Source organism: Chenopodium album, chromosome 17, assembly GCF_948465745.1.
Source record: "Chenopodium album chromosome 17, dcCheAlbu1.1, whole genome shotgun sequence".
Taxonomy (NCBI): Eukaryota; Viridiplantae; Streptophyta; class Magnoliopsida; order Caryophyllales; family Amaranthaceae; genus Chenopodium; species Chenopodium album.
This window is the reverse complement of record NC_137850.1, coordinates 4780692-4806738: the sequence shown is the minus strand read 5'-3', so window position 1 is coordinate 4806738 and position 26047 is coordinate 4780692. Positions and strand designations below refer to the sequence as shown.

The 26047-nt window shown below is 35.7% G+C and overlaps 1 protein-coding gene and 1 pseudogene across 1 annotated transcript; both read right to left on the bottom strand.

Annotated features, from left to right (window-relative positions):
- Positions 1-2895: 2895 nt before the first annotated feature.
- On the bottom strand, positions 2896-3360 carry LOC145588543 (uncharacterized). Its single transcript, XM_081645183.1, has one exon. The coding sequence runs from the start codon at positions 3358-3360 to the stop codon at positions 2896-2898; it is 465 nt and encodes a 154-aa protein (XP_081501309.1).
- Positions 3361-10417: 7057 nt separating this feature from the next.
- LOC145587458 (serpin-ZX-like) overlaps positions 10418-26047 on the bottom strand; it is a 38537-nt pseudogene continuing 22907 nt past the window's right edge.

The window sequence follows — 26047 nt, the reverse complement described above, 5'->3', positions numbered from 1 at the left end:
ATTTTCAATACTACTTAGCAAGTTCATTCTTCTCTTGTTATCCCATTCTTAGCAGGTTCACCGACCATCCAAACCCATAAGATGTTACTAGAGTGTCACATAGATTATCAATATATATACTATTTAGCAGGTTCATAAATCAATTAAACACAACACATGCAAATAAAATTAGGGAAAAAAACAGAGAACATTATTTTTTGAGTTAATAAAAAATCTGCTAAATATATACAATTATTATGATAAAATTCAATAAATTTCACACGAAAGATGACTACTTTGATCACAATATATAGCTAACCAGAATAATTATACAACAAATTTGGGAAAAAGTGAATAAAAAATTTGGGGAAATTATCATAAAATAAGAACAAGATTTTAATTAAATTAAAAAAAAAGAAGAATTACCTGGATGAAGGATGAATTATTGCTGCTCAACAACTTAAGGAAGAATATGGCAGCAGTAGTAGGAGATGGACTTTGGTGGTAATTTTCCTATTTCCCTCATTCTTCCCTCCTTATATATATAGATGAGGAAGCTAATAAAAAAATTTGGTTTTGGAGATTTTGTTTGGAGTTTGGACCGGGAGTTTTGAAAGATTTGCGAAATAAAATATTAAAAGCGCGCTTCAATTTTTTTCCCCCATATGCGCACCATTATATAATAAAATATTGAAAGATTACTTTTTATTTATATATATATATATATATATATATATATATATATATATATATATATATTTAAAATACAATATTACAAAATTTAATATTTTAAAATACAGAATTATTTTTATTTTTTAACACTTTTATATTTTTCCATAATCCACTATATATATTATTATTAATTTTCATAGATGTTTTTATATATTTTTATGTATTTTTATTTTTTTTATATATATATTAATCCATAGTTATTTTTCCATATTTCATTTCAGTTCAGTTTAATTCAGCTCCAATCAGTTCAGTTCAGTTCAGCTCTATTTAGTTCAGTTCAGTTTAGCTCCAATCAGTTCAGTTCAGTTTAGCTCCATTCAGTTCAGTTCAATTCAGTTCAGCTCAGTTCAGTAAATGTGAACAGGCCCTAAAGCAAAGAAAGATTAAAGTGTTGGGAAGCCATCACCAATCTCATCATGTGGATCTTCTCTGTCATGCACTCATCATGCAAATGGATGAAAAATTTATTTTTGCTTTCGACTACTATACAATGTCCGTTTTTAGCCGGTCCGATCCTTGTTCATTTTGGGTGATGGCTGTCGGTTTGTTGAAACTTCTGTTTAACTTTGACTTATTATCATATATTACCTGCATTCCTATAACTTATATTGCACTGTTCATTTTTACAAGTTTCTAATTTGTTTATATTCCGATAACTCATGATCTGTAGTTCCAGAATCTTGTTTTAACTTTATTTCTTCATCTTGCTTTTCGTATCACCACCACTATTCCCCCTAGTTTTACAAGTAACCATTATGAATGTTTAATTTGTAAAACTGATGTTGTTTACCTGTAGTAACAACTTAAATTAGTTTATTTTCATCTGTACAATTGGTACCGTATTTGCAGGTTTTCAAGGCCGATATTATAAATTAAGGTTGTACAGTAACACTTGCGACCTTTTTCAGGCCGATATTATAATTGTAACTTTTATCAGGCCGAGCAAAGATATTATACTTGCAACCTTTATCAGGTCGAGCAGAGATAGTGGATCAGACCATCAGTTCAACTCGCCTTTAGGTGCATTTGTTATCCAACCTCAGCTCCCTCCTCACTTGAATGGGTGAGACAGCTAGCTAGGCTGATCGCACGTTCATATCGAAAGTGGGTGGGGGGGTTCCATATTCAGTTAATGGGCCGCTGACTACTTTTATTAACGGCTTCCAAATAAAAAGCAATGTTACAAAATGTATGACCCAATGTCATTCCGAGAGTAAATATATAAAACTAAAATAGTATAAAAAACACTTAAACATAGTACTTCTTAAGAACACTTGCATTCCAGACATTTTTTAACGGAACCCCCTCCAAATTCATAAGTCGATAAGATAGTTTCGTATATCTGGTACAGTCCTTCCCAGTTGGCGGTGAATTTTCCATCTGCATTCCCCTTGCCCGTTGCTGCCGTTCTTCGCAAAACCAAATCTCCATCTTCAAGGGGTCGGTAGCTGACGCGTTTATTATATGCATGGATCATTCTATTCTTGTACGCGGTAGACTTAATTGCAGCTTTTAGCCTTATTTCCGGCGGAAAATACAGCTGTTGCCTTAGTAAGAGGTCATTCTGATTTTCGCAGTAATGTTGGATACGGAATTTAGGAAGGCCAACTTCGGCAGGAATAACTGCCTCTGTACCAAAATCGAGGTTAAAGGTGATTCCTCGTTGTCTCTTTTGTTATCGTCCTATTGGCCCACAATATTTCAGGTCGGCCCACAATCCTTCCGCGTCCTCAATTTTCTTTTTCAAGGCACTAAGGATCTGTTTATTAGCGGCTTCTGCTTGACCATTTGACTGTGGGTGACACACGGCTACGTAGGCAAATATTACCTTATATATGCCGAGGAAATTTTTAACTAGGCTACAATCGAACTGAGAATCGTGATCAAAGACCATGGCTATTGGGAATCCAAATCGAGTAAATATGTTATTCCAGATGAATTTCTAACTTCACTTGCTGTAATCTTTGCTACCGGCTCAGCTTCTGTCCACTTTGTAAAATAGTCTATTCCCACTATTAAGAACTTACAACTCCCAGTGGCCGATGTGAAAGGACCGACAATATCCATTCCCCATCGCACAAAAGGGATTAGATTAAGAATAGGCGTCAAGTCGTTTGGCGGCTGATTTATTGCCGGCCCAAACTTCTGGAATTTATCACACTTTTTAGCATAAGCAAGTGTATCTCAGTTCATTGTCGGCCAATAACATCCTCTTTTCATTGCCTCCAGGGACATTGATTGGCCACCAGCGTGATTTCCACAGTCACATTCGTGAATTTCTTCGACTAGCCTAGCAGACTCGTATGTCATGATACATCGGCACAAGGGTAATGAGAAACCTCTTTTATATAGCATCCCGCGAAACATAATGAACCAAATGCTATCTTTCTTGACTTTTTGCGCTTTATTTTTGTCGGCATGAAGGACATTGTGTATTTTATAGGCCAGTATGTCATCGTACCATTCTCGGCCTCTTTCTATACAGTTAACTTCCTTGTGAATTTCCTCATCAGTACTCCTATGACTTAGGATCTCGACCATAATTGTACGTTCCAGGTCGTTGAAGCTTGAACTCGCTAACTTTGCCAGTGCATATTCCTGTGCATTCTGAGCACGTGGGATTAAATTGTTTACAAAGTGATCTAGCATGGTCGTTTTGCTCTTCATTTTACTAAGTAAGCTATCATCGCCGGTTCCCGAGCTTTGTAATCGCCGTTGAATCGACTAGCTACCAGCTGCGAATATGTTGACAACTAAACTCGTTTAGCCTCTGCCGCTAGACATAACTGGACCCCTGCCAATGTTGCTTCATATTTGGCCTCGTTGTTAGAGGCCTTGAATTTGAATTTTATTGCATACTCAAATATATCTCCCTGCGGAGACGTTATGATAATTCCAGCCCCTGATCCAGTTGAGGCTGCGGAGCCGTCAACGGATACCTTCTAGGTTCCAATGTCATCCTCGTCTTCAGTGTTGGATGCCTCAACAATGAAATCGGACAAGGCTTGAGCCTTTATCGACACTCTCGGTTTATAAATTAAAGCATATTCCGACAACTCTATTGCCTATTTAAGTAAACGGCCAGAGGTTTCCATTTTCTGAAGAGATTTCTCTAACGGCTGATTTGTCAAAATTTTGACTGTATGTGCATCAGAGTATGGTCTTAACTTCTGTGCCGCCATCACAACGGCGTATGTGATTTTTTCTACTAACGGATACCACCGTTCCGCAGCGTTCAATACATGACTCACAAAATATTTTGGAATTTGCACTTTCTTCCGCTCTACCAACAATACCGCCGCTACTGTCTTTGGAGAGGCTGAGATGTATAGCTGTAGCGTTTCTCCTTTTTCCGGGCGGGCTATCATTGGCAACGAACGGAGGTGGCTCTTAACCTCCTCTAGCGCTTTTGATTGCTCTTTGCCCCAGGCGAAAGTTTTACTCTGACGAAGGATTATGAAGAACTGTAAGGCTTTATCAGCGGATTTACTGATAAACCTTGTTAATGCCGCCATGAGGCCAGTTAGTTTTTGTATGTCTTTCATCAATTTTGGTTGTGGTAAGCTGAGAATGGCTTCAATCTTATCGAGATTTGCATCTATTCCCCTTTCACTAACCATAAAACCCAAAAACTTTCCTGGCCTAACGCCAAAGACGCATTTCTAAGGATTCAATTTCATTCGGTACTGTCGAAGAGTATCAAAGGTTTCTTTCAAATTTGCGATATGATCTGCGGCCAATCGGCTTTTTATAATGGATTCATCTACATTTACTTCCATGTTTCTCCCCTTCTGATCTGCAAATACCTTGTCAACCAACTTCTGATATGTTGCTCCCGCATTTCGTAACCCAAACGATATCGCTTTATAACAGTAAACGCCAGCGTCCGTTATGAATTTCACTTTATTTCTATCGGGCTCATATAAGCTGACTTTATGGTATCCTGAAAAAGCATCCATGAAACTTAGTAAAGCATGGCCGGAAGTGGAGTCTACCATCTGGTCTATCCTCGGCAATGGATAGCAGTCTTTAGGGCAGGCCTTATATAAGTCCGTGAAGTCGATGCATATCTTCCATTTCCCTGAAGGATTTTTCACCATGACCACATTAGCTAACCACTCAGGATATGTACAGGGCTTTATAAACCCTGCTTCTAGTAGCTTGTTAACTTCAGCTTGTATGGCTTCAATTTTCTCCGTCGAGAAATTCCTTTTTTTCTGCCTTATCCACATTTAACTTGTGTACAATTACGTCAGGGTGAATTCCCGGTATTTCATCGGCCAAAAAGGCAAACACATATGCGTTTTCTCGTAGAAGCTCGATTAAATGACATCGCATGTCGGTGTCCATGTTAGATCCAAGTCTCACCGTCTTGTTTGGGACTCCAGGTTGTAACTCTATCTCAGTGGTTTCCCCTCCCGGCAACGGTCATGGAACCGTCATGGGTCTTGTTTCAAAATTCTCCATAGCTAGATCATGGGTTGCAGAATTCCTTTCTCTTTTCAAACTAGAGTTATCCAGTCCCGGTTGTCGATTTGGTTACTTTAATGCCATCATATAGCATTCTCTGGCCATGGTTTGGCTGAACGCGTTCTGGTTTGCCCTTGTTTGAGACATATATCATATTTAAGTGATATGTTGAAACCAAGACTTGTACATCATGAATCATGGGTCGGCCGATAATTGCATTATAAGCTAAGCGTACGTCAACCACTAGGAACTCTGTCATGACGTCCCTAGCTGCAATTTCCCCTCCAATTCGCACCTGCAAGGTGATACTGCCTTTAGGCCTGACTGTGGAACTATTAAAACCGATAACTGGGTACAGTATTTGTGTCAAGTACTATCTTCCTATCATCATGGCGTCAAACGCCTTGGAGAATAATATGTTGGCGGAACTTCCTCCGTCCACTAATACTCGCTTGATGTCGCACCTGTTAACTGTCAATATCAATACCAATGGGTCGTCATGAGGAAAGACGATCCCCTTGATATCCGCTTCGGAGAAAGACACAACAGGAACTTTGGAAGGCCGAGGACGATATTCAAGTCCCAGGTTTCCTAGTGCGTTTACCAAATGCCTATGCTCCGACAAGCTTTTCTTAGCCTCGCTAACGACCCTCCGTGTACCGGACCGCCAGTGATGACATATATAGTTATTTTGCGATTGGGGGGCGCATGGCCCTGTCGGTAGGTGTTGTCCTGCATGGACAAGTCACCTTGCTATCGGTACTCCGATTGTCTCCTCTGTAGGGGTTGTTGTCGGCTTGGCCTCGCCTGAGCCCAATATTGAGATAAGTGTCATTTCCTAATGAGGTCTTCAATATTTTCTTTTAGCTGAATGCACTCTTCAATGTAGTGACCAACATCCTTATGGAACATGCAATATTTTTTTATATCCCGGCCTTTAGTTTTCATAGACATTGGTCGATTCCAGTCTTCCCTGTGTTGATTAATCGAGTATATTGCCGCTCTAGGCGTGTTCAGCTGTGTATAATTGCTGAACTGGCTTAAACCTTTACCGGGCCTATTCACCCTTTGCTGATTCTGCTGATGTGACCTATTTATCCCTCCGGTATGAATGTTAGGCACTGCGCTATCATTCCTCGCCGAGATGGTTCTGCCGATGCTACTTGGCTACTAGTCTTCAAGAGCTCCTCGCTCTTTATGTACTCATGCGCCTTGCTGAACGCTGTACCCAAGTTCAAGAAGGATTTTCGCGCCATGTATCTCTCGAAGTCACTGTCGCCCAACCCATTCATGAGGGCCATTACGGCTATTTCTTGCTGTAACCTAGGTATGGTGTTGGCCTCATTGTTGAAACGCTTAATCAAGTCTCTAAGCCACTCATCCTTTCTTTTCTTGACAGCCATAAGCTCCCCTGAGATTCCCTGTCTTGTACTGTTACTTATGTACTTGCCTGTAAACAACTCCACCAAGGTTTCAAAGCAATCAATAGAACCTGGCTCTAGGTTAGAAAACCAATATGAGGCGGCTCCCATTAGCGTCGTCGAGAAGACTTTACACCACACAGCGTCTGTGTTAGTGTAAAGTAACATGTGGCTTTCAAAGGCTGCCACATACCTTTTGGGATCCCCTTTGCCGTCATATGTGCATGATGGCATTTTGATTTTTTTTATCTGTTAATCAAGGATTTCCTGGGTGAATGGGGATATCCTCAGCCTAACCACAGTTTTGGCTGCATGTCTTGACGGCCAACTACTGGCCTCTTGTCGGTTGACGTCCCGGCGGTATTACCATCTCTTAAGGTTGCAGCTGAGATTGCAGTTGAGGTTGCGGGCTTCCTAGTTGAATTGGCTTTCCAGGTTGACAAACATGGGCGCCGATGGCGTACATGCCTTTCTGGCCCTGCCGACCGTGGTTTCGGCAACCTCCTTCCTTTTCCGAGATATTACTCGCATCACCTTGGTCGTTAACTCCAACTCCTCTAGAGTGAACTCATCCAGAGGGTCTGGGGTTGGTGCTCGATTTCGCTTGGGTGTTATCGACATGTTCGCAGGGTCATTCTGGATGAGATAAGTTTCAACTTCAACCACGATCTCAGGTATACTGTTTATAGTTTTGCTCGCAACAACATTAAGAATGCCGATATCGTAATTGCGATTTTTGGTTGTTGTCATTGGTGTTGCAGTTTCATTGTTTCCTTCCATGACCGTTGGAGGTCTTTTGGATGATAAAAGTTATTACTTCCCCTCAATCTAGCGCCAATTGTTCCGAGTGAGCTCCGATACCGTAAGTCCTGGGGTTGGTAAAGGTTTACCGTCCGATTAAGCACCTGCACAGTCAGCACAAATTAGCTAACCCGAGGGATTATCTGGGGATAACCGCTCCGATGCTAAAATTAGTAATCTGACGAAAAGAATGAATAAAAGAGTAAGAGAGTGTTTCTAGAGAGAGAGAGAGAGAGATTGTACCTTGACAATGAAAATATGCTTGGGTATTTTTAGGAAGGTAACCAAGCTTGTGCCACCTATCAGCATGGTGGCAAACCGACCTTGTAGGTAGCAGGTTCCTACGTGGCCGGAAGCAGCTCTCGATGTGGCCAAGATAATGACCGTTATGGACGTTAAGCTGATATGCTAAAGCATAAATGATTAGGAACGTAATGTACAGTAACGACTAATTACTAACGGTGTCGGTACTATCCCATACACTACCACTTAAGCATAAATTTAAATTGAAGATATTAATTTATGACATTTCTTAATGTATAGTCTTTGCTTAGAAGTTTTTAATGTATTTCTTGAAGAAGCCCCTATTGCTGTAATGAACGTTGTAATTGCTGACATTTCTTAACTGTATTGCTGGTAGCATGCTGTCAAAAAAAAAAAAGGTTTATGCCTTAAGATATACAGTAGCCCTTAGAAAGGCAATAACTATTTTTTTTATTATTATTTAAGGGAATTAATGGTGAAAAAACATCAACATCAATTACAAACATACAGACAATGGTTTATATATGCGTCGGTTAGGTATGGATAATGGTCATGCAAAGCACAATACAAATATAGGGCCTGTTCACATTTACTGAAATGAGCTGAACTGAACTAATTGGAGCTGAACTGAACTGAACTGAACTTAATAAAGCTGAAATGAATATTTTATGAGAGAAGGAAATTAGGAGCTAAACTGAACTGAACTTATTGGAGCTGAACTGAAATTAAGCTAAAGTGAACATGTAACACCCCCAATTTACTAACTAATAATAAACAATAAAAAAAGGAAAAATAGACAACCTTTAAATAAAATTGCGGAAGCATACACCTAAATCGGAGGTATTACTGCCACACTCGACAACTTGTCAAATCCTAAGGCTTAGAAAATCTCTATAATTACAACTCAATAAACTAGGTGAGCTATTTATACAACTTTACAAACTCGTTATACCATACTAATCGAAACACTTGAGCTCCTTTAGCTACGATCACTTAGTTAACCTACTTATACAAACTTGACTGCTAACCATTAAGGACAAATTCTAAAATAAATCGTCGCAGGGCCACCATAAGAAAAAGACATGGCTGCAAACACAAGTAGCACAACATAACAACACACACACGTCGGCAAAAAGCTGAGTAATCACCACTTATCAAATATACAATGAAGTAATATAATATTTAATAATATAATTAGCTCACTGACTATGTAGTTCGAAACTACATTCACCAAAATATCAAACTAAATACGACACTCCATATAACTAACCTCGATAAAATCCCACCTTTAAAATAATAATATGATACTCTGCTTAATTAACTCATCTAACAAATAAGTGTGCCACGTTATTTGTTTTATACCTAGCCTTGGACATGAGTAATTCGAACAAAAAACCAACAAGTATAAAAGCTTGAATATTCTCAATAACCAGAAAACGCGTTGACCCAGACCACATACGGGCCAATTCCCACTAGAGGGGACCATTGAAGAATAAATAATAAATATTGTACCTTATTCTTAACTCATGATTATCATTCTCTTACCAACATGCCAAGGACTGAGGTATATAACGCCGAGCCTCAAACCAAGAACAAAATAATCATTCTCAACCTTTTGATCTCATACTCGATCAAATAATCATTCACAACTAATAATAATAACTCAAAAATGGCATAGATTCCCAAATAACATAACAATTCGATTCATAAAATATCTCAACTTTGTAGGACAAACATATTAATTCCCAATCATAATTAATTCTCAACCCAAGATTATATTAGTAACCCTAAAACCTCAATAATAATACTCCCTAGAGCAACAACAATAAAAACCTAACATAATAACACAATCAAACAATAAGACAATTAAATTATATAATATAACACACTAATCAGTAATCACATATATATACATCTTGATCATACAAATAATGAATCATAAAATTACATATAATAATATAGAGTAAGATTAATACAAACAATTTAATCAAACAAATTCCAAGAAAAAAAATTGTGTGATTACCTTTCGAGGAATCGCACATGTTATACACTACATGGGACGAACTAGGTGGAAAACTTTGCAATTCACGGGATTAACCCCACAAACAATTCTGTGCAGCTTCTCTCGTGATGCAATTAACATATAGATCAATTAATATGATGGTGGAGATTAGAATAAAACAAAAACATTAAAGAAGAATCAAAGTTTTGGTTTTGGTTAACAAATACCACGCACAAGAAAGGAAAACGGCTACTCCCTTTTTTTTCTTTCTAAAATACAATAACTTTATTAGGATTTAAGGTCATTTATATTTCGTAAACAAGATTTCTACTAGACATAAAATAGAAATTAAAAATTGCTTTGTTTATTTTTTCTATAAAATATATTATATAAAATCGTAAAATATCCGGGTATTACAGAACAGGCCCATAGTAATTTTATACAGCGATTGAAAAGAAGAACTATAAAACAAAATAAAAAGTAAAGAAAATTAGCACAGTGCAACAAAAATTTTTAGTTGGTGGTAAAATAAAAATTTTGAAAAGTTTGGTGGTAAAAAACAATTTCGTATTTTTTCATGCTGGTAAAAGTACAAAAAAAACCTTAAATTAATGCTGCCAAATATACTAATCAAAACAAAGCATGAAATGTTATTGTTATAGCCTTGTGGCATAGATAGGTTTATAAGTGTTAGGGATTATTATTGATTCACACTCAAATAAACTCAAACGACTCAAACTCAAACTTTTCAACTCTCCACAGGATTCACAACATGTCCACAGAATAGCACGGCTCCAGTCAGATTTTCTATTATAAGAAATGTGAATGGATGATGATCAACCACAAAGTCCAATGTTTCATATCTTCTTAAGCACATTAGTCTCAATTTACCAGCCGTACCAGCAACAGCTTCAATACCTTCCGCATTGATTTCAATAAAAGATTTCTAGTTAATGCTCAAAACATATAATTTTTGAGCTTAACGTGAGTCTGTTAATTCGGTGAAGCCACCCTCCATAAAGGGTAGTTCTAGTCCTAAGCCCTTGAGAATCTCAAAAGCTTCAATTCAAATCCAAACAAAATCTTGAACTTTGGAAGCTTAAAATCACCCACATTAACTTTTCCGAATGGAAGGTGTTCATCTAGGAAACCAGGTTGAGAGCCGCTTACTTTCTGTACCAAGGCTGGAAGCCCATATTTCCCATCTAGAAGGAAGAAATACACAGAAAATCGACGCTCATCTTCTCATTTATAAGGTAGGCCTAGTACTTTAAAACCGTCGAAAGCTCTGATGTATTGTGTAGACACCCAAATGTGTCTCCCCAAAACCAAACCCAGTGATGAATACCTTTCTTTCTGTTTTTGAAAATATTTCTTCTTACACTCTATTTATAAAAGTAGTCAGTCCAATTGAGTTTGGTCCATGATAAGGGTCCAATAATAGTGTAGTTGGATTGGGCTCGAAAAGAGCTTTCCAACGATACATTATAAGCCCAATTCCGATGAATAATGAGGAAGTTATGGATTAAATTAGATTTGGCCCGAAATGAATTTTATATATGGCCCAATGATCTAGAGGAGGGCCTATTAATTATTATTTCTAAAGTTATTAGGATTGATTTTAATCTTCTAGATATGTTCTTTTAAATTCTAATAGCATTAGGATTGATAATTATATTTTAAAAGAGTTTTATCTGGAATGAAATAAGTGTTTTATGATAAGCCTTATTTTAATTTGATAAACACGGAATTTGCTGCTTAATCATATTAAGAAGAGGATTCCGCGTACAAAGCGCGTTTTATTTTTTAATTAGCGCCAAACGACAGAGTCTGTCGCCTGGCGCTAACGTCTGTCGCCTAGCGCTAATCCTGTCGCCTGGCGCTGATGTATGTCACCTAGCAACAGATGCCAGTTTTATTCCGTATAGAACTTGAAGTATTTTCTATCATTTTTGGACTATTTTTCTATAAATAGGGGTCGTATCTCCCCGTTTTCACTCATCAACAATTATTCAACAATCATCTCTTTCTTTCTCTCTAAAAGCTAGAAGCTTCTCCCTCTACTCTTTTTCTAAACCTTCCCTCTTACAAAATTCCACATACACAAGTTCATGACACACCTGGCCAAGTTCGAAGTTGCCTTCGCCCTAGACGTGAAAGGTTTATAAATTCTGAGGGTTTGGTCCCAAATCTCTATTTCCATTATTTAATTTAATTGTTTGTTTATTATCTTACTTGAAATTACTAACAAGTGTATTTAATTATTAGAAAGAGATACGAGGCATCCAAGTAAGTAATTTAGTTGTTATTCTTTTGATAGAGAATTCATGCTTTGATTATTTTGATTCCTAGTATCATGTTAGGATGTCTTTATTGCTTCCTAGTATCATGTTTAGGGTAATAATTAAGATTTCTAAATGTCAAGTATGATGCTTCCTATTTCTTCTATCATGTTAGTATCATGTAAGGGATAAAGCTTTGATCTTTATTATTTAGTGACATGCTAGGATTTGTTATTAATCTTGTTAGTATCATGTCTAGGATCTTGCTAATATTATTATTGTTTGAGATTGAGATTATTATTATTTTGAAGATGATTATTATTATGTTGCTTGATATATTGTTATTGTTATTACTTGATCACACCTTTTATGCAGGATTAAAGAGAATTTGTTCTTGTAATCACGCTTAATAAGATAATTAATAATCTTGTTTAGGCTACCATGGTTATAATTCAAGTGATCGCCAATATTAGTTTTTCTTGTGCATTAATTTTCAACCAACATAGATTAAACAGGTTTAGGGTTAATCTATTGATTGTATGTTAGTCAGAAAGCGCACATGAATACGAGAAGAATAAAGTAGAGGCCTATTTAGGGCAGGTTCAATCTCTTTTAGGTTGGATTTGTACCTTCATCCCCGAACATCCAGTCATGGTTCCAGACCTATGGAGTTAGCAATCTCATGGATCGTGAAGGGGTGTAACCTTCACCCTGTGAACGGTTTACAAGTTCCTAAAACTTGTTGGCGACTCTTTTACTCTAGCTTCCTTCCCTTTGGACGCCACCATTCTTAAGTGTATGATCACATTGGGGCTCAAGTGTGGGATACTTTAAATATTCCCTATAGTTTTTTGGCAACTCCGTTGGGGAAGGATTTCTATTTTAATTCCTGAAATTTATTTTGGCAATAATTTAGAAAGAGTGGAGACTCCAAAAGTTCTAAGTATTTCATGTGCGTAATTTTGATTAACATTATTGGCATAAGCATAAAAACGTCCGCATTGGAAAAACCATCCGTAATGAGTCAAAAACATAGGATTTTTACACGTAGGAAATTAGGGAAATATCTTTCACAACTAAAGTCGAAATAACACTGCGAAAAACTGGAAAATTCAAGAACAGAAAGCAGCCGAGGCATGTAGGAATTAGCGTTGAGAAAACAGTGCCATCGCCAAGTGGTGGCTCTGTCGCCTGGCGACAGTAATTGTCGTCTGGCGACAGGCACTGTTGTCTCGCGCTGAACACTTCCAATACCGAGCCAGAAATCTACTTTCTTGTTTCGACTAGTTTCTAGTACTGTTTACTCGGTATTACTTCCTGATTGAGTTTTTCCCTTTTTTTTTCTGAAACCCATATGTGTTCTACATATGGCCATAACCTTCTGGGGGTTCACGCTCCATCTACCCAACCGAACGCTCCTGGCAACGAAGGGTACATCCGAGTTTGTTGAATTCACAAAACCGTGGAAGCGAGTTTAACTCGCGGGGTCCCATCTACTCGCGCCAACCCTTCCAAAGGTAAGGTGTAACACCCCAAAAATTCTCTCTTTAAACCCGGGAGTAACCTGAACAATATTCAAGAGAATTACTAGCGTACTACCGCCACGTGTTCAAATGTTAAGGCTATATCAGAATTTAGCAGCGGAAAACTAAATCAGTTATAAATAAGTTTCAAAACCAATAACCAAAACTAAGTTAAGTTTTACAACTTGGAACCATTAAGGCCCTTATTCAAAACTCAAACCAATAGAAGTAGTATAAAAGTGAAATTAAATTTAAATAACTTCCAAAAATAAACAGCAATAAAAATAAGAAAAGCAACCAACACTCCACACAAGATCCCACCACCTAGCTACGGATGCTACATGTGTAAGAACCTGTGGTTAATCTGCTCCCCAATATTACAAGTGTAAAAATTGGATCATCACAGGGTCATTGAAAGGCGAGGGCCGTGACCAAAGAAAGACACACACAAAAGCACGCAATCAGCAAAGGCTTATATACAGGCTGAATTTGGCCACGAGAGGGTGGTGCTCACTACCTAAGGTAGTGAGTCTTTCTTAAAACGTTGTTTCCACATGAAAAACACTACTTTTTTTTATCAAAATCGGATGAGTTCAGAACCTAATCGGGATTAAAACGGGATTAATATTAACGAACGGAAATCTAAAAATTAAAACACGAATTTACGTGTTCAAAATAATCTGGAATTAAGTTAATCTAATCATTAGTTATAATCACCAAAATTTCAAAACATCATTACTATAAAAGCCCTAAATCAATTGTTCATAAAAACCCTAAAATCATGATTTTCAATAATTAAAAACCCTAGGTTATAAAATTTACAAAATCTAAAAATTATGACATTTATAAAATCTGAAATTATAAAGTTTAATCATCAAAATACAATTTGATACTAATTAAATTAATTTCAAACAATAAAATCAAAACCACAAATTAATAAAATAAAGGAGAAAGAAAATAAGACTAACCTTTTTGTGTGGGAAATTTTTGGGGATTCATGGTGTATTTATAGAGTAGGGAGTGTAGGGTTAAATTTGGGCTTATAAAAATGTGGGCTTAAGTTATGGGATAGGGCTTAAGTTATGGGTTTTGGAATAGGTTATTCCAATAAGAGTATGTAGGAATAATTTACATTGCCCAATAATTAATAAACGTTTGGTCCAAAATATATTTTACTTTTATAAAACCTTATACTTAAAATACTTTAACCCTTTAAAATATTTAATTAAAATACTTGAGCCCTTAACAATACATTTTATTAATACTTAAATACTTTATAAAAATGACATAAAAATACGGGGTATTACAGTCTACCCCCCTTAAAAGAAGTTTCGTCCTCGAAACTTAGGTACGAAAACTTTAAAAGCTCGTTTAAAGACAAATAAATACTTAAAATCCCAAAAACTTTTCTTAATACTTTTAGTTGCTGTACTTTTGTGATACTTCCTTTCTACCTCATCTATTCATTCACACACAAACTAGTGTGTAAAGTAACCAACTTACTAACCAAGTTACACAAAATAATGTGTAAGATAACAACTTTACTAATAAACTTACATAAAATAATGTGTAAACTATTAGACTATCTAACAAACTCACACTAGCATTAGTGTAAGAATCAACTTTGGTAATACCATCTTAGTGTGTAAAATAATCAAACTTATCAACTAAATCAGTGTAAAACTGACGAAAAAGCACTTTAAAATGCCAAAATTAAGGAAAAAGCGCGTAATTTTATCGCACTCTACCCCTCTTAAAGAAAACGAGTTACGCCCTCGTAACTCCACTTAACTCAACTTTAGAATTATGTTGATCTTTTCTCATTCCATCCTTGGTAAGGTCATAGTACTTCTCTGTATGCATTCCTTGTTGCGAACAAAAATTTATTAATTCCTTACTCATTATACCAAAAATAATCAATTTCCATCTATACTATATTTTACGAATCCTCTAGTAAAAGTATGAAGCACTTTGATAATCGAAACTTTGATTTTGTCTAGCTTTTTCATGATCAAATTGGCTGAACTCAATAGATCCCTTTGCAACTCATACCTTTAGTTAATGCTCTTTCACAATGACTTATGAAAATTATCTTATACTTTACCAAGGTCCGATAATATGCCAAGTTATTCTTTTATTCCAACCTCAAAATGTTGCTATACCAATGATGGCTTGTATGGTGACTTTGTTACATCCTTTCTGAAATTGAATACACATGTTTTCTACATAAATTCCCCTGTCAAATATTATTTCGTCATTATACCATTGGGTGGATATTGTAGTCGTCCTCAATGTATCACCAAAGTTCTCCTGTATACCTTCCATTTCTTGAAAGAAACTAGGAATGTATATCCGACATGATATTCTCAGGAACTCCATGTAGTCTCACAACGAATTTGATGTAAGCCTTCGCAAGTTGCTCCATCTTCCAAGTCTCCTTCATCGGTTTTTAAACATCGCGGACTTAGACAATCTATCCACCACAATCCGAATAATTCAATCACTCTAAACCCTCAATACACCTTTATCAAATCATTTTTTTTCCCAATTAATCCATAATCTTTCTTCTAGCATCCCTTGAATAAATCTCGTGACCCCTAAATAATCTCAACTTCAATCACTTCATGACCAATCTTTACTTAAATCATATCAACATATCCCAATCAAATTCGTAAATCTTGTCATAAATTCTTCTCATTTATGGCATTTTCATATTCATAGTTCAATATTCTCAATACTTTTAAGTATATTATTTCTTCATGGTTTAAACTTCCTTAACTTTCAAGAGTTACTTAAGCCACCCTCCCGCTTCTTCTTATTTCCAAAATATTTCTTTAAAGCTTCTTTAGTCATATTGTTGACCTTTTGCCTACCTTCTTTCTTGCTTTGATCCCTTTTCTTCATCGTTGGTCTCACCTTTCTTTCAGCGAATACATGAACTAATCACTCTTTATACAAATCAATCCAACTCCCAAAAACTTTATGTCTTGACAATTACCATTGGAACTCATCATTCACCATCCTTCATCTCGTTCAGCAACACCACTTCCTTGAAAACTTCAAGATCTTAACGATTTGGAGTACTTCTTGAAAGCAAGCAATCTTTTCATTTCCACTTAATTAAACCTCACTATTTTTTTCTTTCTATCTGCATGTAAAACTGGTAAAACTTATTTCGGGTTTGTTATCTCAAACGTTTCCAAATAAGATCGGATGTATTCACAACTTGTTCGTTCCCACTGACATGGTAAAAAAAATTCAAATCTTTCCAGTACTTACTGTACAAACTTTTATTCACTCTCATCAAATTCTCAAGACACAAATTGTTTTTAAACGACTTGTATAACTCTTTAACTCAACCGTCAAAACTTCGGGAATTGATCTTCCTTTGATATATATATAGTTTTCACCTCTTAACACCATCTTGTTACACCTTTTTCCCACTATGGGATCGTTGGTGGTTATATAACCCTTGGCAACCTGTCAAGCTTGCCTTACTACCTTGTTCAAATAATTCCATTACTGGAATTGTTTCCTGTCACCACACTTTCTTGATGATAAAACTGGTTGCTATATAGGTTGGGTTGAAACACTTAGCTTCCTCTTATTCTAATCAACTAACACCAACCACTAAACTCAATCAAGAAACAATTATCATTTAATTCGAACTAAGGTTTGAGGTAAAAAATTTTTTTTTTTTATGTCCTCATTCCCAATAATTCGAATACATAAAATCTTGATTGATAAACAACCAAAGTTCATATAGTTAAAAAAACAATCAAAAATAATAAAAAAAATCTCCATTAACTGCTACTCACAAAGGGAAGAAAGAAATGAGTAGCACTTGGAAAACAATAGAAATCATAAGGTTGTTGAACAACTCTAAAAGATTAGGTGAATAAATTCAAGAATTTTCTCCAAAATGATAGCATTGCTACACATAATGACTCCTTGAAGTAAAATAATTATCCTCATATCCCAAGTGAAAGAATAAATACTCATAACTCCTAAATAACATATGTCAATATTCTCAAGGTTGAACATGTGACAATGTATTTAAGGTCCAACATAACAAGAGTCCTCAATATTCCAACAAGATCATGACTTCTCAAAACTCCAATCATATATTAAAATATATACGCTCAATTCTCCATCCCAAATTAAATAACTTTAATCATAAGAAATGATAAGTCACTAAGCTTAAAATGTCAAACTTCAATTGATCCGTATTGAGTATCCCTCAGCTCATATAATAACTTTCATCATTACTCATCTCTAATCAATTCCTATGCTCACCTCTCTTGGGCTCTTGTTCAATTTCGATTCCAATTCAAACTCGTGCTCAAAGACAAAACATATTCCTCAAAATAGATAATATCCCAAATGACTTCATCTTTAAGCTCTTTAACCATGTGCATTAAAATCAATTTCCTTATCTTTATGACTTGGTGTCTTCATGCACAAGTGAACAAAACTCAAAAACTCATTCTTAATAACTAGACTAGGTATCTCAACAACAAATTATCCCAAAAAAAAAAAAAACAATACTCACACTCATGTGATGACGTGCATCCAAGATTTCTTCGAAAAAAAACATCTCAAATAAGACCATTGAAGCAAACCATCCTAACATAAGCAATTGAACTCTCAAAATCCTTAACATTCCTCAAGATTATGATCATAGAAACTCACAGGGTATAGGTTTAGGAATCCTACAAGAAAATGGAATTAACTACCAATATAGTACAGTAAACCCTATAGTACAGTTCTTGCAGAAAATTAAGTTCGGTGTTCAATCAAACAATCTTAATAGCTCACATATAATGATTCACATATTACATGCTGTCATTAATAAACATTTAGTCATACAACATGCTTGAACACCTCTTAAAAAAATATGCACATAGGAAAGAAATTAAATTCTAGCCTATATGCCCTGTCTTCTCCTACCCAAGCTCACCAACATGCTTATAAAATCTTTTAACACATATTTCTTACCTCAATCCTTGCTTTCCTGCAACATGAACAAACTAAAAATAATTTTGACTCCTCTTTTTTAAAATAAGATTTGAAAATAAGCTTCGAAAAAGATTGAAAAAAAAAAATTCGGCTTTCTTAATAAAAAAAAATCGGACATCCTTAATAAATAAATAAAAAATTTCGGAAGTTCTTCATTAAAAAAAAATTCTGCACCTTTTTCTTTATAAAAAAAAATGGTCATTCCTAAAATAAAAACAAAAATAAAATTTAAATAAATTTACTTTAACACCGCTTAATTAAATAAGCATTTGGCCAAGTTTTAAAACAAAACACTTTAAAACACGTTTTTGTCTTTAGTGGTAATAAAAATTTCAACCAAAGCTCCCAGATACCACTTTGTAACACCCCAATAATTCTCTCTTTAAAACCGGGAGTAACCTGAACAATATTCAAGAGAATTACTGGCGTACTACCGCCACGTGTTCAAAAGTTAAGGCTATATCAGAATTTAGCAGCGGAAAACTAAATCAGTTATAAATAAGTTTCAAAACCAATAACCAAAACCAAGTTAAGTTTTACAACTTGGAACCATTAAGGCCCTTATTCAAAACTCAAACCAATAGAAGTAGTATAAAAGTGAAATTAAGTTTAAATAACTTCCAAAAATAAACAACAATAAAAATAAGAAAAGCAACCAACACTCCACTCAAGATCCCACCACCTAGCTACGGATGCTACATGTGTAAGAACCTGTGGTTAATCTGCTCCCCAATATTACAAGTGTAAAAATTGGATCGTCACAGGGTCATTGAAAGGCGAGGGCCGTGACCAAAGAAAGACACACACAAAAGCACGCAATCAGCAAAGCTGAGTACATACAAGCTGTGAAATGAAATAAGAAATCCCTAACGTGCTACTAATAATCAAACATCATACATCATTAAATTATAGACTCAACACACGACTCATCTAACAATTTTATTAAGACTTCACTAGTTGGTAGTGGCTAACTCATTTATTTATTCAATGGATTAAGCAATAGATAAGGTTGTCCAACCCATACTCCATTTGGAACATCAATAAAAGAAAAACCCCATGCCTCCTTTCGGAAACATCAATAAACATCCAACGACCACGGGCGCGACTCCGTGACCGTAGTTAGTATGAGATCTCACCTAACTCCTAGTTTTAGAAAAATAATATTTGAAAGAGGAGACTCGTAGATCAGACGGCCTCGATAAAAGTACACGGCTAATACCCCATGTACCCCAACCCCTGATTGTCATTACTCCAGATGTGCACCATTCCAGAGTTTTATTGCTCATCCATCTTACACTTTACGTGATTTACAGGTTTAGACTTGGTGATGACTCATATACATTTCAATACAAACATCCCAAACAATTCAATCAAACATGGCAAATTCTCAATTTAGATTCTTGATTTATTAGTGATAAACAACATTTATTAATTATTCCATTACTACCTCGGTGTATAAACACCTTGAGTGCATAAGGCACCCCAAAACCTTACCTCATCTTACAAGACTTGAATCTCTCCTTTACTCATCCTGTTTACATAATCATGAATGAGTAATAATTTGATCTTTACACCAATCACATACCTTTGCCTTTAAGCGCACCTTGCATAATTAAAACACACATAATACTTGCATTATAAACTAGTGCACATCATTTGAAATTCACAATGTATAACCAGACAATTTAACCCAGTCAATCCTATTCATGATACTAAGTTCTCGATCCGTCCTTAAACATGCACCTACAAGCAAGGTTTCGTAACTTGTACGTACCTTGAGTAAACAATTCGATTGGCCACTTTAAAACTAGAAATCACCTTCAATAAACTCCTCTCCTAAACCAAACAATAACATCTCAATCAATACCCAATCAATCAAATTTACAGCAATACTAACTTACTTTAAAACATTCAAAATCCAAATCAAACAACACTTTAAAACCTTCCCTTTAGTTAAAATTAAAGGCTTATATATAGTTCTTTAAATTTTCTTCATAAAAACCTTAAAATATACTCTTATACATGAAATTACAGCAAGTTTAAGTTTAATAAAAATCTGAAAATTATTTAAAAACCCCTAATAATCTCCCTTTTTAATGGGTGATTAAACCCTCTTTATAAAACATCAAAAGTAGTACTTAGAAACTATTTCTAGCACTTTAGATTAAATAAAAAACCCTTCAAAACTTTATCAACACATCACTTTAATACTCAATTAAAAGTCTCCTAGGAAATAATCACTTCCTAAAAAAAACAACAATTAATATTACTAACCCACGTAATTTCCAACAATATAATATGATGAAAAACCTCTTAAAACTTCAATAAAAACATATTTATACTTAATTAACTTTAAACATAATTAATTTTATTAATCAAACTCAAGGATAATATTTTAAGCATAAAAAAAAACTTCGTTAAAAATAAAAAACTGCCTGAAAATCATATTTAGAGGCTGAATTTGGCCACGAGAGGGTGGTGCTCACTACCTAAGGTAGTGAGTCTTTCTTAAAACGTTGTTTCCACATGAAAAACACTACTTTTTTTTTATCAAAATCGGATGAGTTCAGAACCTAATCGGGATTAAAACGGGATTAATATTAACGAACGGAAATCTAAAAATTAAAACACGAATTTACGTGTTCAAAATAATCTGGAATTAAGTTAATCTAATCATTAGTTATAATTACCAAAATTTCAAAACATCATTACTATAAAAGCCCTAAATCAATTGTTCATAAAAACCCTAAAATCATGATTTTCAATAATTAAAAACCCTAGGTTATAAAATTTACAAAATCTGAAAATTATGACATTTATAAAATCTGAAATTATAAAGTTTAATCATCAAAATACAATTTGATACTAATTAAATTAATTTCAAACAATAAAATCAAAACCACAAATTAATAAAATAAAGGAGAAAGAAAATAAGACTAACCTTTTTGTGTGGGAAATTTTTGGGGATTCATGGTGTATTTATAGAGTAGGGAGTGTAGGGTTAAATTTGGGCTTATAAAAATGTGGGCTTAAGTTATGGGATAGGGCTTAAGTTATGGGTTTTGGAATGGGTTATTCCAATAAGAGTATGTAGGAATAATTTACATTGCCCAATAATTAATAAACGTTTGGTCCAAAATATATTTTACTTTTATAAAACCTTATACTTAAAATACTTTAACCCTTTAAAATATTTAATTAAAATACTTGAGCCCTTAACAATACATTTTATTAATACTTAAATACTTTATAAAAAGTACATAAAAATACGGGGTATTACATAAGGCTTCCGCGTTCTGCATCCGGACTCATAACCATGGACCCTCTTTGACTAACCCATATCCTAAACTTTATAGAAATAGAGGCATGGTTAGGTTGCAAACTCATTGCATCATATTGTGACTATTTGACTATTTGTGCATAACCTATATGTGTTTCGACTAACCGTTTGTTTGAATTGTGAATGAGTTTAAATGAATTAATTAATCACTAAAGGACTTTGCTAAATTAATTAATTAATTAATAAATGATTAAAGTCTAAATAAATTGATCAAACTTGACTTAGTACGACTTTAGGTTTGTCCCTTTAGAGTAAAATACTGGAAACAGTCTCAGACCAATGTTCCAGCAATGGCGCAGAGGTTTGGACTGCAGCGCCACGCGCTAGTGATTAGCGCCAGGCGACAATGTTGTCGTCTGGCGCTGGTCCTTAGCGTTGGCGACAGTCCTGTCGCTCCGGTGACAGTCCATGTTTTTGCTCAAGTCCTCCCGACGAGTCTAACTAATCAGTTTGCTTAATCGGTTTAATCAGTTTATTAACGACAGTAGTCATATTTTTACATAAGTCTAGGCACATAATCCCATGGTCATGACACGAGTCAAACATGTCACCTACACTCACTAGTCTTAGCACACACTTTGTGAATATGTCACCATGACCATGTCTTAGGTTCATGCATGAGTCGGTTTTTCCGTCATTTGAGTTGAAGGTACATTCTATTCCTAATTCTTTCATACCTCTCCATCTACATTGTCTTTCCATTCTCCACATGCTTTCTCCATATCATAGCCTTCATTCTTCCTACCTCCTTCCATCTACTGCATGTTAAATAGAGTTTAAGTCAAATAATTAACAAATAAAAGTATCCATAACTTCCCTTTTCACACCACTTGGTCAAGGAGAGTAGGGAGATTTATCAAGGACAACACCTTTGTTCAAGTGCTACTTTTTGATAAACCAATTAGTCGGAAAAGAAAAGCTAAGAAGATAATGGCGTCTCAGGAAGAAGTCAACGAACTTAGGAAGGACGTGGCCAACTTAACTGAATTGATGAAGGCTATGGCTCTTCAAATCAATAACCCTATGAAGCAACAACAAATGGAGCTCATGCAAGAAAGCTTAAGCAAAATCTCTAATGACTATAGATTCCAGGGCATTAGCTCACAAAGGGTCTCAGTGGACAAGGAGCTTCTTCCGCAAAAGTTCAATGCCAATGACATCCCTAAGTTCAAGCCAACAGATGATCCTTATTTTCACTTAAGGGATTTTGAAACCATAATGAATATTAAAGGGATTGATAGGAAAGTCTTTCATTCTTTGTTTTCTTTATCTCTTGAAATAGTTTGTCAATAATGGTTCTTTTCCCTTGACAAAGAAAAAACCTCTACTTGGGATGCTATTGTAAACGCTTTCATTGATAGATATAGATGTAATATTCAATTTGAAACTGACCATAGACAACTTGAGATGCTAAAGCAAAAATAAAATGAAGGGTTTACCTCCTTCTTCAACAAGTGGAAGGAAACTTCCGCTTATATGATTGAAGTCCCTACTGAAAAGGAGTCCGTAAGAATGTTCATTAAGAACCTTCAAGACAAGTATTCGAAGCATTTGAAATATCAACATAATTTGAATACTTTCAAGGCCGTCTATGACATAGGTATTGAAATTGAAGATGACCTTGCGAAACAAAAAGTTACTAACAATAGCAACAACAGTGGCTGGAAAGGAAAGAAGAACAACAATCCTTCTTCTTCCGAAAACACCCACTCTAGCAACAACGTTAGTACCTTTGATCTCAATGAAGTCTTAGCCATGGATAGTCAGAGACCTAAGAAACAGCTAAGGAAATAATTCACCCCCATTGAGATGAACTACGATACCGCTTTCGATCGACTCCATGACAAAGGACTCATCGCTCCTATTGGACCTCTTCAAGATCCAGCATCTGAAAATAGATCACCCAACTGGAATGCTGACGCTCATTGCAAGTACCATCAAGGTAGGGGACATACTACTGAGAGTTGTTGGAAGCTAAAAGAGGCCATCCAACATTTGATCGATAATAACAAGCTTCCCTACCTCCATCTGGCAAGAAGAGCGAGTAATGATAAGGCACAAGACAAGAGGCGAGCTTCAACGACAAGATTTCGTGACCTCTTTTTTCTATTTCTTTTATTCATCCTTTCCCCAATAAGTCTAGCATAGGCACCTTTTATTTTCCATTAGATTTATTTTGTAGGATCTTTCTGTTCCCTTTAATAAAATGAGCGTTTATTTTCTTGCATATGATTATCGCATTGCATAAATAAATAAATAAAATAAAATAAATCCATGTCGAACTAAGCACAAGGTATACTTATGATTAGAGGCACCCCTTGTAGCCATATCATATTACCTTTCACCCTTCAAATATACAATCCTTTCTTGATAAACCACTTTGAACCTCGTCTAACAATAGACCTTTCTTTCTTCGACCCACATCTACCTAACCGTGGGATGGGATGGTGTGCAATTTATGAAATTTTCAAAGAATAAAAGCTTGAGTGATTTTTAAAAAATTTCAAAAAATTAAAATGAGCAAAAATAATAAAAGTGTGCAAAAGGGCAAGTGTTCCAATGTCTTTGATATGAATATATCCTTAATAAGAACACGTCTCAGATTGCATCTCTTATCGAGTGCTAGGTACCATGCCTGAGAAACATGAATGCCAAGTGAGTGATAGACCGCATGATCGGGATTGCCCGCACTTATCAAAAAGAAAATGCAAAAGCAAAAAAAAAAAGAGAGAGAGCAAAATATAAACAAAAGAGAGTTCAAAAGTGAAAATGCAAGATTGCACACCTTGGGCGCTTATCTAGGGTCTTTGAGCCTTTATCACCTTTCTTCTCTAACCTTTAGCCTAACCACGTTACAACCCTTCAAAAACCTATTTGAGGTATACACACACTTGTGCGAGGTTCGGCTAGAGCTACATTCGGCCTGATTCCTAACGGATACGTAGGCAACCTCACATTGAGGTGCGGCCGTAATAAAAATGCATTCACATTCATATTTACATTCATACATGATCATATCAAGAGATCTCTGATACTCATCCCTATCTATTTAGAGCTAGACTTGGGGGCTTGATCCCTACATTATTATCTTACCTAGCCTAAGAGTCACCATCATTTGACTCTTCTTGAAATAATATTTTTTCATACACTTAGCCTTTGCAGCCTAGCTTTAGTGTCACTTTCACACACATCACAGATATATGACCAAATAATCCTTCCCTTAGGAGCCTTTTGTCATGAAATTTTAACACAACGTTTGAAGCATGCCTTGTCATATCAAAATCACTCATCGTTGTAGTCATCATCGCATCACAAAGTATGAAGTGCTTAGCCTCCATGCCTAAGTTACCTAAATACTTGCGTCAACAATTGAGATAGCCTAGGATGAACTAATCCTTTGCACTATGAGATACAACATTAATACATACATTCGACTAAGCTCATTCAACATGCACCACCAACACTTCGATTCTTTTTTTACGTCTTTCTTTTTTGGGAGAAAGTCGGTACCCTCCACAAAAATGAAGGAAAATTTTTTCTTTTCTGAATTTTGAGTCAAGCACATCACAATATAATGAACACACGAGTCATGCACAGTGAGTCATGTCATGTCGTATCACATCGAGTTGAGTCTAACACACGTGTCAATCACCTTGAGTTAACCTCAAGTCAAAGCAATCATAATGTCAACCACAACAAACCTTAGGTCAACCCTAAGAAAAACATAAGCAAAGTCTTGCAGTCCAAAACATATATACAGGTGATTTTTACGGTGATTTTTACAAAGATCTAAGACAGAAAACGCAAATTTTCAAAGACATGCAAAGCTATCACTTCCAAGGCTAGGAGATGAGAAAATTTGAACAAGATGGCTCAAGGCATGGTGGTCTTTGACGACATTCCCTAGGATGCGAAAGTCGTCACCCTATTTGAGAAGATAGCTCAAGGCGAAGCAATCTTGGATGGTGCTCCCCAAGATGTGGAGGTTGTCAAATAAAACAACTTTGATTCAACAAAAATTGATTATGTCCTAAGGCACGGACGGCTCGCACGGCAAGTTTCTCAAGACGGAGAAAAATTGTCGATTGATGCACACTTCCCGAGGCGTAGAAATTGGCGATCGCATCCCAAGGCGTGGGTACTTAGCGGAATTTCACTCAAGAGCTACTCAAGGCGTAGGAGCTCACGACAGGATTCTCAAGGCATGGAAACTG

Excerpts from the sequence above, each read along its gene's own strand:
- LOC145588543 (XM_081645183.1), bottom strand. The coding sequence starts at position 3,360 with ATGCTAGATCACTTTGTAAACAATTTAATCCCACGTGCTCAGAATGCA.